The following is a 14,965-nucleotide window of genomic DNA, read 5'->3' as shown; positions in this document are numbered from 1 at the left end:
TCATTACCACATCCCAGTGTTTCATAAGTTTGTCTAGATATACATATTTCTATCCATACAAACCCAGAATAGTCTTAGAGCAACACATTTGGGCCTCTTCTCTTGGTATTTTACTAAAACACCCTGGAAAATGTAAGAAATCCACAAAGGCAGAAGCAGAGGTTTGGTAATCTTTAGCTCTGAGCAACCCCTCCGCTGCACTTCCTGACACACACAGGTAAGGGTAAGCCAGGTGGGTGGGGCACTGGGTACGACCTGTGGCTTTACGGTCGGTTGTGTCAGTGTTGGGGATCAGAGCGTGCAGATCGTCCCAGCAGAGCTGCAGCGATGGCCCAGGTGAAGGTAGCAGGAGACGCAGTGAGGAGCCACCAGGACTGTGCAGAGGTTTACTCTGACATGGCTACTGTCAGCTCCAGTGCAGGTGAGTCCAAAAAACAACAATGCTGCATCTAAAAACCATCTTAGTCTGTTTGTTATTATCAGTCCAACATGACCAATGATGGAGTTTCACTGACCTGCAATAAAATGTTAATTTCTTTTATCTTGTGCATGTTTTCCACAAGGTTTCTTATAAATTGAATATTTCACTCACTCTAAGGCAGTGTTGGTCTCCTACCATTGAACTAGTAGAGCTAAAGTGTTGTGTGATGGTCTGAAAACTATTTATAAGGGCTTTTAATTGAACACAACAGACTTAAAAACATACAGAATTTCTTTGACATCAAAATTGTTCAATTTAACAAAATTAGTTTAGAGACTGAACGGTGGCACAAAATTTTGTCTCTTAGCTGCTTTAAAACTCAATATTTAGCCCTGGAAAACTGTATTTTCTGTTAGTCTGATCCTAAGAGAGTGTTGATCACCAAGTTGGCATTTAGCAATATAAAATATGGATAATAGTATTTAAAGCTTAGCATAGCCAATGCCATTACTTAAAAGAAATGCAGCTAATTAATGCAAGAGAAATATTTTGATCAGATCGATTGAATATGTAGTTGGTCAAAATTCTGAAGAGAAAAGAAAATCTTTGTCAGTAAGAATGTCATTTTAATGCCCATCATCACATCAGCTTCTTCTCTCTCTCCTCTCACCACCATGATGTGAACAAGGTCAGCTCCATCCACCAATTTGTCAGATTAGTCACTTTGTAAGTGATTGTGCTAATAATCTTGCTCAAATCCCCCAGTTTCTGGTATCTTTTTCTCACGAGCTGGTCTTTGGCAGCTAAACCTCTGTGGCTCTCAGGTTGCCTGATGGCAGTGGGAACCATAAAGTCAGTGTAATCCCTCTTTTTTTCAGACAGTCATCGGTGAAATGCTCCTTTACAAGTTCAGGCCACTTTTTTCTATCATGCCAAAGAAGCCAAGAAACAGGAGCTGGAGAATTGTCTCCAAAAAAAAAGTCTTTTCAGCATCAACACGCAAAGTCTCAAACTGGTTTTCCTCCTCTGGGAAACAGATATAGGAGAGTCGGTGAAGAAGGGGTCAATGTGTGAGACCTCCATGGCCGTCAGCCTTGGTAGGCGGAGCAGAGCCTACCCCTCGGCAGCCAGGAGACGCCACCGCACCACCTTCAGCCACAAGCAGCTGGAACAGCTGGAAATGGCCTTTGGACAAAACCAATATCCTGACATCTACTACAGAGAGGAGCTGGCCCGCATCACCAAGCTCAACGAGGCTCGCATTCAGGTGGGACACACTTCAGATTCAAAGTGTGTGTGTGTGTGTGTGTGTGTGTGTGTGTGGGTGTGTGTGTGTGTGTGTGTGTGTGTGTGTGTGTGTGTGTGTGTGTGTGTGTGTGTGTGTGTTTCGCACACTCATTGATGGCAATATAATAGAACCCATAACCAAATGTGACAAAATAAAACAAAATGAATAACTGCAGTACTATAAAACCAAACTGTGATTATTGTAATTTCCATGTATCAAGCAAAGAATGTCAAACCAGTCACTGGTTCCAGCTTCTGTCAAGCAAAATTTACTGCTTTTGTTATATCACTGCTATTTGAACACCTTTGGTGTTTGACATCACTTTGCACTTTGACTTATGTTGTCATTCACTTCATCACTGTTCTCCATTAGTGATGTGTAATGCAGGAGTGCTGCAGGAAACACAAAGTGTCCCACTTTACTTGAAAGCCTCGTGTCAGTTTCGCTCACACCTTTAAAGCAAACGTGGTGGGACAGTGCTCAGTTTCCAGTGAAAACAAATATGATATTGTGCATTTTATTTTGAAATGTGGGCAGAGTTGGACAATTTATGTATTTAATTAAAACCCTGTTTCTGCTTTAGTTCACTTTCCCTGAATACATGCCAAACACTGATTTTCAACCATGCACACAAAGATGATGCCGCACAAATACAAAGGATTCTTTAATGACAACCAGTGTTGTCCCACTGTGGCTGAATCCATCCATTTGAATAGCATGATATGATCAGGTGTTCCTGGTATCACGGTGTGCAGGCCAGCTCACCTGTCCTTGTCGCTGACCTGTCTTCGTCTCAGCAGGTTTGGTTTCAGAACAGAAGAGCCAAACAGCGGAAGCAGGAGCGGGCCTCACAGAAAGTTCTCCCCGTGGGTGTGATGCCGGGCCACAGGGCGCTGCTGGGAGGCATGCACGTCCAGCCGTCCAGCGTGGCTCGACAGTACTACACCCAGCCTCTGGCTCACATCCCCCGCCTCTCCCCCATGCTGCCCTCCGGGCCGTACTCCCGCCACCCGGGCCCGGTCAGCCAGTGCCCCTGCCCCAGCGTCCCACCACCTCCGGCCACACAGCGGCAGCATGAAGACTGGTACAACCCGCTGAGGAGCAACCTCGCCTCACCCATGTTCTCACTGGCCTCCATGCAGCCTCTGGACCCGGCCTCTCACTGGAGCTAAGAAGTAACAGAGGCCGGTTTAGAAATGTCACATATTACATGAAGATGGTCGGAGTGATCACGCACGCTCCTTTTAGGTTATATTTTCACATCCTCAACAGCTCTTCTCTATACATTCACATTCTCCTCAACATCCACTGCTAATGTTATTTTTATTAAATGACACACATTCATTTTCTTCTTTTTTTTATCTGGTACACGTATTGTTCTGCAGACCATGTTAAAAATGCAAGGGCAAATGTTAATCTACACTATTCCTAGAGCGACTCACAGTACTGTAAGTACTTACTTGCCTTAAAGTCTTTTCAGTACGTGTAACAAATAGATTTCTTTGCAGCGTGCTTTAAATGTGACCTTATGAGTGCAAACCACCATTCATGAATAAACACATCACAAGTCAAAATCTGTAGATTACAGTTTTTAATTCACATTCCAGAGACAACACAGTTGCATCTGTTATGCAGTATTTTTTTTTTTTTATACATTTCCATTTAACAACCTGAATTCACTGAAGAATCAATACTGATGGCAAAAATATAGAATTCCTCCATACAAAATCAAACTTTAGAAAGAATCACAGATGGATTCAACAAACGTAGAAACACACTGAGACCTGACATGATTGATCCATATCTGTTTTAAAGGCAGCTAATGAGTTGAAGCAAATGTGCTGTGTTCAATGGTTTATAATAAGTGCTTTACTGGAAACCCGTGAAGTGGGCTTTAAAAGAGCTGCAGAGGCAGCAGCATCGACCAGTGTGCTTTAAGTCTAGCTTATCCAGTGACAGAGAATCAGCAGTACTGTGCTGCATTACATTCACTCTTATGACGTTAGATTCATGTCAAGTATCTGCTGCCCGACCAGCTGCAGTGAAGATGATGGTGATTGGCTCATATACAAATGTAATCTTCATGAAAACAGCGAATACAACCTCAGAAAGTAACGTGTGGCGCTGATGTGCCACTGTGCTGCACGGAGTCTCTGCTGGAAACATTCAACGTTGTGCTGTAACCTCGAGCTTCTCTCCAAAATAAACTTCTGTGTACATCTGAGCGAGTCAAGGCCACCACAGTGATGAGAACGACCCGTCTGTCTCATCCTCATCACTAACAGCAAATGAAATGGATTCACAGAAGGAATCATTTGGTCCACCATGCTGAGAGTCACACAGCAGTGTGCACAGCGCACACAGGGAAACAGAGTGCAGTCCATTTAAAGTCATGACAGCCTGTTTACATGCTATTCGGCCACCAGAGTGAATTAAGTGTAGCACCACTAAAAGAGGAACACACACTAGTGAGTGTACTAAAGGGTCAATTCACCCAAAACTACCAAAAATCACAAAAACATACTGTCTCTCTCCCCTCCAACAGCCACGCAGGTCACTCTGGGCAGTCCACAGACCTCCATGAGGACAGTTTTCATTGGTAGTTGTACAATCCCCAGAGTACTGGGATTTTATTGGATAGGCTTCTGTCAGAAGTCAATGTAGAGACCTTTAACCTCATCAAACGTGGTTAGATACTATGAAGGGTTAAGCTGCTGTTAGTGGCATTGGGTGAAGTGATCCTTTATGAATGGCATGATTTCAAGGAGCCTACAAAAACAGAGAGAAATGTCACTGCAAGTGTAAACATAAACCAGAGTCAAACTAATTAAATTAAAGGGCATTTCCTCTTTTTTTCTTTCTTTTAAATTATTATCTTAACCAGGTTTGCTGCTACCAGCTTGGACATAACATGAAAAAAATACAAAAAATTTCCCAGACTTTACCAATTACCAAAAACCCTGATTGATAAACGGTGGTTCTCTACACAGCTCGGTGGCAGCTTCTCACTTTGACCTCTCTCCTCTACAGACTCCTTGTTGTCGTTGTGGACATGAAGGACGTCAGCGCTCAGGTGACATCTTACTCCAGTGATTTGGCAAACTCTGCGTAATCTATATAACCATCATTGTTTTTGTCATCGTCCCTCAGAACGTCATCAATGAGAGAAATTAGGTCCTCCTCTCTCATTGGCTGGCTGTCCTCTCCTCTCTCCTGAGAAAGACACAAGATAAAAAAACATTCATGTGAGGCAACAACAGACATTATTCATTAGGAACTTACGCACTGTATAAAAACTGTGTCACATCATATCAAAGTGGACAAGACACAGCAGACAGTAACAAATGATTACCTAAACTGAAGTGATCAGGCATTATGCTCAGATCTAACAATAGATATTTATGCACACACACCTCTCTGTGTACATGTGTGATAGCGGTGGCGAGCTCCAGCCCATCCAGCAGGTTGTTGCCGTCGTAATCATGCATCTTGAAGTAGTGCAGCTGCAGCTCCTGCGGCGTCATGTCATTCTCTGGTTTGTCTATCACTCCCTCTAAATGCTCCATGATGTGGCTGGAAGACAACAGAGGAGGCACAAAGCGCAGCTCGTGATGAAACAGAGAGTGTGAACGCTGCAGACCGCGCTCAAAGTTCATCATTCTGTGCAAACGTGCTGAATCATGCATGTACAGCGCTGGTATATCTGGAAGTGGAGACATGGCTCACTCTTTGTCCTGGACCATGTTCTTGTCCAGGCGACCGTGACCGTGGCCGGATACGTGAGCTGCGCTTCCCACGACCTGCTGCTGCTGCTGCTGCTGTGACTCCACCTGTGAGTGAACACACAGCAGAGAGGAGGACAGGAGGAGGAGCAGAGCCCCCCACTGTACACTACACCTGCTTCTCCTCATTCTGCCGGACACACACACACACACACACACACACACACACACACACACACACACACAAACAGGCAGCAAGTTCAGTTAAAGACCTGTTTGCTGTACTCTATAAATCACATCTGACATACCCACTTTATAGAAAGGACATTTATATTTTTCTTTGTACTTTTCAACACTCTGTGATTCAGTTTCTTCAGGCTTTATGGGACGACTATGCCATGTTGCCAACAGAGGAGACATCAGTCAGTAAAGGCTGTAAATCACAATGGTGTATGTGAGATACATTCAAAGTCATGCATGTAAACATAGAGAAGAGATAAACACAATCACTACCATAGATAACCGATGGGCTGAGTGGCGATATTTCATTGACGTCGAAATATCACATTGGAGCTGCATGTAACGTTAGACACAATGGAGTCACATTACTGACGTTTTCTGAGTTAAAGACGAGACATTATTCACGGAAACATGAGCAAAAGGCTGTACAATGATACGCTAGCATGAAGCTTCGTTTCAGGACGGCGTCGAAATGTCACGACTTATTTAACGCACAGGACATAAAAGACGTTCACTGATATATTTATTCAAAAGGTTATTTTCATACTTACTTGAAATGAATTTGGATCTTCACTTGACTCCGTGCACAGTTACGCTGTTTTCTTACTTGATTGACAACAATGTTAAGTCAAGCTGTTACGGACCATGTGGCTTGCCGTAGATCCACTTGGACACGACAGCGCATTGTGATTGGTTAACGTTATCGGAGAGTACACAACTGAAGTTAGAGAATTCACTGCACCAACGTCCATATTCGCAAGACACCTGCCAGACAGGCTAGACAGTGACTTAGCTGTTTTATTGTACTCCGCACATGCTACAACAAAATGTGTAAAGTAATAGCAAGATAAATATATGAGAATAACACCTAGAAATGCATTTGAGTAGGTAACAAATGCATACTTCCTGCTTGATGCTGTGGCTGCATGCCGGGTGAAATCGTATTAAGTTGCAAAGCCCCTTAGGTAACGTAGCTATTACCGACATAAGCTAACGTTTAAGTTATTTCGCAAAATACTAACGTCGCGTTGTAGTTTGAGAGCAGCCCTGGCACTTTGTAGGAGACAAACTATTACAGGACGTGATTTATCTCGGCAGAGAAAATGAGTCTTTGACGACGCTTGTGTGACGTCACAGGGCAGCAAGCAGCCGCTCTGCTGTCAGATTGTCACTGACGGGAGCGCTGGACCCGCAGCTCAGTGAAGTCAGCTGAGACCAAGGAGAAGCGTCGATTTGTGTCAAGCAAATGTCAAGTTTCCAGAGAGAAAATGATGCTGCTAAATCTCTGTTCAGGAGGCTTGAGGTTATTTTAAATGTCATAAAGTAGCTGATGTAGACTCTCAGTAAAACCCCTCAGTAGTCAGTGACCCTTGTCTCCCCTCCTATTTCTACGCTATGCTGTGGTGGATAGAACAAATACCAACTGTTGTTCAACTGATTCATGTGAATTTTTCCTTTTACCCCTTCAATTTGTTCTCTGTCCGCTGCTTGGCGTGAACTGAAAGCAAAACATTTTTAGTTTCCTCTGCCAAGTGCATCCATCAGTTTGTGCACAATAGTGCTTGATGCAGTGCAATCCCATGTCAAAGTGCAGTAGCTGACAGATGTATTATTTTGTAACTGAGCCAGGAGGTAAGCCAGCGTCAGCCTGCCTGAACCCAGATCAGGGAGCAAGCCAAGCAATTACAAATGGATTTTTTTTCAGTGAAGTCATTAATGAAATGAACACTATTAAAATAAGAAAACAGCACCTTATATGCATGCAGCTGTCTCTCTTGGATTGCACACTTTGCTGCTGGCCTGCAGCTTTCTTTGCATGGCTGTTTCTTAAGCCCTACCTGATCCATTTAAAGTGTTAACGGGCAAGATTAAGGACGAGGCAGTGCAGAGCAGGACTCCTTTCCTTTTACTCTGCTAACAGCTACAGATCAAGCCCTCTCAAAATGCCACACTGCCTTCGAAAGAAAGCACCTGTCAGGAGTCACTAATGCTTTGCAAAGAGCTACAAGACTATTTCTGCATAATAGTAGGCTCTATAATATATATGCAGTGTAAAGCGCTGCAAGATGACAGAAAAGAAAAAAGAAGCTTCACACTGGAAAAGTTTCATTTGTGAATATTGTAGAATTTCTTTTTGATAAATTAAGGTTTAGGCCTACAATAGATTATAAAATAAATGAAAGAATTAGTTCCTATAATAACAATAACATCCCAACAATGACATGTCACGTAAAACCCCTTGTATTTACTTCTGCGCTGTGTCTTTGATGACCTTTCAGCAGGAACCCGCACCCCACCCCTCCGCACGCAAAGATTACACATTTATTTCTCCTGGCAGTCTGCAGTTACTCCCATCGTGTCCGGGGAATACAGTCACCACCGGGACAGAGCGGCGATGGCATCCCGGGTTTCCTTCACACAAATCCGTCTGGAAGCGGAGCTGGAGCGGTACCGGGCCGAGTGCCAGTGGGACAAGATGCCGACGATCATCGACCAGATGCACGCTGCGCGGTTCCACGAAGACGGTGAGTGGTCCGCACCTGGAGGAATGAAGCTCAAGTGTCTGCTGTCGCTTCCTGACTGTTTTTACTGCTCTCTGATCAGCACGCTGCAAAAGATAGACCTCGTCCAAAGTTCACAGGGTTCAGTGATCACACTGAATCTCCTGGTTAATCTGAGGGGTTCCACAAAAAAGTTGCTTCAATTCCACTTCAAAGTTTCAGGAAGTTGTTTCCAGAGTAAATGTCACTGAGTGTGAGGAAAACCCTTGATAAACGTGTTGTATCTCGTTTATATGTCATCTTGTACTTCAAGACATTTGCAGATTTGTTGAATTAATTTGTTACAAAAAAAAAAAAAAGATATATGATTTTAAGACTCAGTAAGACAGAAAGTATTTGTCCTGGATGGATATTTCTTGTAGTGCATGGGTTGTGCTGCACACAAATTGGACTTTGGACTCTTAACAAGACAGAGTGAGTTACTCTACTTAAAGGTTTCCTCTATAAATTAAATAATAAGAACAAAATTAAGTTGTCCGGGTGGGTCAGACCAGGGGTCAGAGAGGGGTTACCGGATGGCTCCAACAATAAAACGTCACTGCCTGGAAGTTTAAATTATCCACAATGAAAGCTGTGTACATGATCAAAGGCATGGCCCTCCACATTGTTAACCCACCTCATAGCCTACTAGACAGAATCATTTGCTGTTTCCCTGCCTGCCTTCATCCTTGAAACCATTCCACACTGCACATGTGCTCACGGAAATGCAAACACACTTCTTCTTATTTGCCTCATAAAGCAAGACTTCGGTAGGTCACTAATGCTGCTGCCTCCACCTCTCGCCTTAGCTGAGTAAATATGGGTTCAGGTGACTTGACTGCAAGTCCGCTGTCATTTCGCCCATAAGTGGCTGATAGTGCAGAGCGGCAGTTTCTCCCTGCCTGCACATGCACTGAAGTGTTAAATCAATGTGGTATTACTGTGTATGCACGGTTCACATTTGCTGATCTGACATGAAGTGCGCATGGAAGGCCTGGTGCACCAGGGGAGTCAGATTAGAGACAGAGGAACTTCACTGCAGGTAAATTAACAAGCAATTCAACCAAGTGCTAAAACCTGACCTATACTGTGAAATTATAAAGTATTTTAGTGTGGATAATTTTAGTGGTGTAGTGATAACGGTGGGGTGATTTGAGTTTGATGGGGTAGTTTTGATGGAGTAGTCTGACGGTTTGAGTCAGTCAGACTCAAAGGGTTGTTGCTGAAAGCTATTCATTATTCTCAGAAATCCATCAATTCACACCAGCAGCTACCATTTAGGAAACTGAGGTCATGTCTGAGGGAAATTACATTCTACAGTTAAAACGCTCTGTAGCACAGTAACTATTGATTCCAGTGTTCAAACTGTATTTTGTGTGTCCTTAAGGTCTAACAAAACATGCTGAATGCTGTTTGACGAGTTCCAAAGCTCCAAATATGTAACGGATTCATGATCTCTTCACAGTAATTCCACAAGGCTTTGAAACAGCACGTTTTACTTTCATATCAGGAAATAAAATTCACAGAAAAAAAAAATCATTGACGAATTAACTCAATAAATTGCATGAATCATCCGAGGAATGTTTAGTATCTGGTCAAAGTTAGATGAGGGGTTATGCAGGACTTAGTCTGACCTCAGTATTTCTAATATCCTGACCACCGCCTTGCACCAACTCCTCCACCTGCAGTATCCAAGCCAGAATGCAATGTGGACACAGGACGTTGCTTTTTGATTAGTATATGATATACACATACTGTATGTCATCACCTTTGAACATGATATGCGTAATGTGTTATTTACACCTGTAGTTACATTCATTTTTAGCTTTCATTAAAACTTGTGCTTATGTCCATCTGAATGTACAAATTCCACTCTCCTGTTATCTCTGATTTTGGCCTCCACCAACGTCTGAGGGAAACACGTAGCTCATTAAACGGCTAAATGCTCACTATTCACTATTCACCAGCTAGTTGCTAATTTTGTGACCCAATAGTAACTCCCCAGAGTAACTATTGAGCTCCACAGTACTTCAGTAGTCACTTCAGGAGCTTCATAAAATATCACTGTAGAGGTTTTCTTGCATAAAAAATGAAAATATTATCTGTTAAACTGTGCGACAACACTGTTACCTTGTGATTACTTTATTACAGTACTGACTTTTTCTAAAGTCTGGGCTTCAGCTTGTGTCTTGCTGCGGTTGTGGGCTGAGACACGCGCTGCTGTGTGTGCCTCACCTTCCCCTCACTGATAGTTTAGCCTTGGCTGTGCTGATAAAACTAACTTGCAAATATGTCAAGTGTATCAGGACATAAACACTGCTCACAGAGTTGGCGTCAGAACACAGAGACACACAGAATGAAAAAGCTAAACAGGAAGGCCTTAATCGAGTGTGTGTGTACACAAAAACTGCCGTTTACTACTGGACACTGAGGGCCCAGTCTATACAGAGCCGGTTTACTTTTCGAGTAAACTTTAGTCCTATCTTGATTCAGTGGAGGTGGACGTGGAGTGCTTATCATATGATCACAACGTTGAAGCTATTTAAGGAAAGTATGAGGGAACTGGAAACTGTAGCTTCTAAATAGACTTCAGGACTGTGGCATATTTGCACTCCTCTCTGAGCTGATGGGAAATGCTGTTTTTAATGGACTGCCTGAGGTTTGCTTTGGCTACAGAGACAAATGACCCGTGACCCTGAGCTCAGACCCACTCCAACAAACTCAGTTCACTGCTGTTTTTCGACTCTCTCAATCGCACCCCTTAGATGACTACGGGACGCTGCTGATGGCCGAGGCGCTGCTCGAGGAGTGCCTGCAGGAAAACATGGACCTGCTACGGAACTCCACACCTTTGATGGACAAGACCCAGCCCAGACTGTGCCAGGCCAAAGGCCACCTCAACACCATCCTCAGCCGAGGCCGCCTCACAGTCAGTCTAACTTGGGTCCTTCAGGTCATCCTATAGTTGGAGATTCCTCTCTGCCTCTTTATAGCTTATTTTCTTTATTCTAACCAAATGAAGGATGTACTGAACCTGTTATGATACAGAATGTGCTTCAGTTATTGCCAACCCACTTATTTTCTCTTATCCTCCAGCCCAGGTACGTGAACGAGGCTCTGCTTCTCATGGCCAAAGTGCACTATGTGCAGGGTCGCTACCGGGACGCCCAGGGAATGTGTGCCAGGGTGGGACTGGAGGAGCTGACAAGGGAAGACCAGCCGACCTACCACCTCCGCCTGCTGGCTGAGGCTTTTGTCATTAAAGGTACCAGATGCCTCCGGAAATATTAAAGGGAAATTCCAGTCTTTTACAACTCGGGTTGTATTTTCATAGTCTGTTTCCATCATTGCAGTCATAATAAGAATGTTGCACTCAGCAAATCCATTGCTAAGATCAGCAACCATGGCCACGTTGCTAAAAGGTGAAGTGAGACGTCAGTCAAAACACAGACAGATGATCATTCAGATTGTAAACAACCTCCCGGTTACCCAAACTGACCGTTAACAGACCGACCTACAGGTTCACTTTGACCCACAGTGTTTACATTGTGTTTTGTAACAGTTTTCCTGTTACTACCAACGTTTCAGGGGCACTTTGGGCACGAACTTTAATTTAAAACTGCTTTAATCATTATTTCTATATTAATTATTGATGAACTATCATGGATTGTATGACTGTTTGTGACAGGTAACTGGTAGAGACAAACCCACAGATATTTTATCACTCAGCTCTGTATAGCAATTTCGGCACAGTTTCACTGTTCTCATACGAGTCGTCACAGATAAACAGACTGCACACAACCACCTCAGCTCCAAACAGCAGACAGACTCAGTAAGCGACTGGCTGGTGAACATATTGGTGGAGAACAAAGCAGAGCTAAAAGCTAAAGTGAATATTGAACTTATCACAGTTCAGATGGCTGTAAACATGACTCCAAATGAATGTTAATGTTTAGATCTGCTCAATGTGTAAAAAGCAACTTTTTGCAAAGAAGTTAGCTCTATCAACCAATGGGGTGATACTTTGTCTGCGTTTACAGCCTACACTGCCCCCAAGAGGCCAAAAAAAGTAGTTTGAAGTCATTGTTGCTATAAACAGATGAGCTGCCACTAACTTTCACAACATAGAAGAGGGTGTTTTCTTCCAGCAAAAATGGACCCCAGACATTACAAAGGAATTCAAAAGTGACTCACAAAGTCATAGAACAACACACAAACACACACACACACGCACACCCACACACACACAGAGTCATGTTTCTATCATTTTTGGAGACATTGCATAGACCTACATTAATTTCCTGGACACTTCCCCTGACTCTCCTAATCCTAATCCTAACCCTAACTTTAACCTAAACCTAACCTTACCATTACCTTAACTCCAGTCTTCATCCTAAAATTGAATGATTTACATTGTGTTGTCTGTGTGTGACTGTCTGGTGTGGTATCAACATTTTGTCCCCATAAGGAAGACAAATACACACACACACACACTCAAACATATACACACTAATGCCAGGGATAGAGTCGATGCAAAGTAGATATGACATGAAGTATCAGGTTTTATTGCAGGTGTTTGTTCGGCCAGAAGATATGCATTTCATTTTGGTGAGAATGTCTGAATGTAAGGATAATTGTGTCACAAATCAGACAAAATAATGACAGCATAGCTTTCAAATTATGCATTACAGTCTCCTGCCCCTCACAGATGATTAACTGACCGACTATCAAAACTACTCCTTAGATGTGGGACTATCAGTGTCGTACCTCTGTTCAGAGAGCACAGGCCTGTAGTGTGGTCTTCTTCTTACAGTGCAGAAACCACCACAGTCTTCATAAACCCACAGCATGTCAGCCGGAGCCTTGTGCTACCTGTCACACTGCTTGGACATCCACTGCAGTGCTGCTCACTGACAGCAGATCTCCTACCTGTCAGCCTGGGCCTTGAGAAAGCAGAGGCAGTACTGAGGACTGGCATGTCTCCCTAAAAAAACCCCCTTGATGATCACATTCCTAATCCTGTTGCTAGGAGTTATTACAGCCCTAAAATCACAATGGCCTTGTACAGCGTTTTAAAGTGGAAGTGGAGGGGAGGTGGACTTGCAGATGAAATCCAATCTGTTGAAATGAATGTAACGCGTCTGGAAAACATCAGCTTGATTGGACAGATAGTTGTGTCCGTAACCTCTCGGTGTGTTTGTTTGAGTCTTAACCTCATCTTGAGAACGACACTGATGATGTGACAATCTGGCCCCATAGTTGTCCTCGACCTTGACGTTCTCTCTCCAGCTGCCTCTCCTGAGGACACCTTGAGTGACAACACCTAATAACATCTAAAATGGGACAGAGTCAGAGGAGAGTTACAACATGAGGCCCTTCAGGGAACAGAACTGGCAGATTTCTGCACAGATGCTGTTTTAAAAACTTGATGATTGTGAGTCATATGTCAGAGAAGCATTTACTGTTACTCACAGTCACACATGGACACAAGCTGTCTGCGGTCCAAAAATGCAGATTCATAATGATTCAATATGATTATTTTAGGGTCACTTTAAAAATGTGCTTTTCAGTCAGTATTTTGTCTATTTTGACACATTGAATATCAGCATTTATAACGGTCACGTATACAGGACATTACACTGTCCATAGTCCTTAGAGCTGTGGATAATCTGGACACACTCATAATCATCATCATGTCATCACACCCCCTGTTTCCCGATAATCACACATGACCTCATGAAACTGAAGAGAAACTGTTAGATTCAGATTTCCTGTTGGTCTTTGAAGCTCACTAAATGATATTTTCAGTGGATTGTTATGACTAACTCTCACAAGCAACATGAGAAAACAGATCGAACCCTCTGGGGGTTGCTTAGCCTCTTCCCATGCATTTTTCTGTAGGCATTGCATGTTGTTGTGGGAATGAAGTTAGATGTGAATATTTGGATGATGATGTCTTGTCCATTGGCAGTCATCTGCTTATTTGATTAGGCCTGGCGTCTGGTCTGAGGCTGCAGTCCGTAACAGGCCCCCCGTGGTCTATAAATGTTCCTGCTCACTCTGTTTATTTGTACCAATAAGTCAGCTAATGGACGTCAGACCTGGCATCTGGACCAGCGCTGCTGTGCTCACTTCTTCCTCTCTGTTCAGTGCATCCATCTGCACAGTGCAATATGAGAAAATGGAGAGAACATATCAAAGGATGCATTTTACCAGTTTAAGATTCTTTGCTCTACTAAAAGCAGTTGCATTTGTTTTTCCTTTTTGCCTTTTTCTCATTCATTCGTTTTGCTTATGAGTCCAGGGAGTGACTGCTGTGAAATCAAAATAGCTGTATATTAAATATAGACAACGGTGAAACTTAAATGTCCCCCAAACTGTAAAATGTACAGAGGAAACACTCACTGCACTACAGCAGTAATGATATCTGCACTGAAGCAACCACTTTGTGTCAACATTGTTTATTTTGGTGAAGCTTTCTAGTTACTTTATGCAACTAATACTTTACTTTGCTCAACTCCTTTAAGACATTCGTTCACTTCTTTTAAGCCTAACATTGCCTGATAAGGCACCAAATGCATACATATGGCCTGTCCTTGTGTTCCAGGTCTGTCTCTGGACCACCAGACAGTTTCTGCAGTGTCTCGTGTCCGTCTGTCAGAGAGGGAGGAGGAGAGTCTGTCCTGCTTCCTCAGGGCCTGCGATGCTGCTCTGTCGTACCTGCAGGAGCTTGATAGGGTGTGTTTGTATACAT

General features: G+C 43.2%; 3 protein-coding genes across 3 annotated transcripts in view; 2 read left to right on the top strand and 1 right to left on the bottom strand.

The window, feature by feature from the left end:
• Positions 1–327: 327 nt before the first annotated feature.
• On the top strand, positions 328–2,881 carry prop1 (PROP paired-like homeobox 1). The gene is made up of 3 exons (XM_076742235.1): positions 328–421; positions 1,459–1,688; positions 2,510–2,881. Exons 1-3 carry the CDS (start codon positions 328–330, stop codon positions 2,879–2,881), a joined length of 696 nt encoding a protein of 231 aa, XP_076598350.1.
• Positions 2,882–3,278: 397 nt separating this feature from the next.
• On the bottom strand, positions 3,279–6,325 carry mcfd2 (multiple coagulation factor deficiency 2, ER cargo receptor complex subunit). Its single transcript, XM_076742210.1, has 4 exons — positions 6,223–6,325; positions 5,436–5,621; positions 5,123–5,282; positions 3,279–4,922 (listed from the first exon to the last, which is right to left on the bottom strand). The coding sequence occupies exons 2-4, from the start codon at positions 5,618–5,620 to the stop codon at positions 4,791–4,793; spliced, it is 477 nt and encodes a 158-aa protein (XP_076598325.1). The 5' UTR covers position 5,621; positions 6,223–6,325; the 3' UTR covers positions 3,279–4,790.
• A 1,726-nt stretch (positions 6,326–8,051) lies between these two features.
• Positions 8,052–14,965, top strand: part of ttc7a (tetratricopeptide repeat domain 7A) — a 45,014-nt gene continuing 38,100 nt past the window's right edge. The window contains exons 1-4 of the mRNA XM_076743935.1: positions 8,052–8,196; positions 10,977–11,140; positions 11,308–11,476; positions 14,819–14,949. Of these exons, the coding sequence (XP_076600050.1) occupies positions 8,067–8,196; positions 10,977–11,140; positions 11,308–11,476; positions 14,819–14,949 (594 nt within the window). The 5' untranslated portion in view covers positions 8,052–8,066. The remainder of the gene's footprint in view (positions 8,197–10,976; positions 11,141–11,307; positions 11,477–14,818; positions 14,950–14,965) is intronic.

Source organism: Chaetodon auriga, chromosome 11, assembly GCF_051107435.1.
Source record: "Chaetodon auriga isolate fChaAug3 chromosome 11, fChaAug3.hap1, whole genome shotgun sequence".
In the NCBI taxonomy this organism is placed as follows: domain Eukaryota; kingdom Metazoa; phylum Chordata; class Actinopteri; order Chaetodontiformes; family Chaetodontidae; genus Chaetodon; species Chaetodon auriga.
The sequence above is the reverse complement of the archived record's forward strand: the minus strand, read 5'-3'. Positions and strand labels throughout refer to the sequence as shown.

Coding starts and splice junctions, on each gene's coding strand:
- mcfd2 (XM_076742210.1), bottom strand. CDS start 5,620: ATGAGGAGAAGCAGGTGTAGTGTACAGTGGGGGGCTCTGCTCCTCCTC. Junction 5,283..5,435: donor AACATGGTCCAGGACAAAGA/GTGAGCCATGTC, acceptor GTTGTCTTCCAG/CCACATCATGGAGCATTTAG. Junction 4,923..5,122: donor TCACACATGTACACAGAGAG/GTGTGTGTGCAT, acceptor TGTCTTTCTCAG/GAGAGAGGAGAGGACAGCCA.
- prop1 (XM_076742235.1), top strand. CDS start 328: ATGGCCCAGGTGAAGGTAGCAGGAGACGCAGTGAGGAGCCACCAGGAC. Junction 422..1,458: donor TACTGTCAGCTCCAGTGCAG/GTGAGTCCAAAA, acceptor TCTGGGAAACAG/ATATAGGAGAGTCGGTGAAG. Junction 1,689..2,509: donor TCAACGAGGCTCGCATTCAG/GTGGGACACACT, acceptor TCGTCTCAGCAG/GTTTGGTTTCAGAACAGAAG.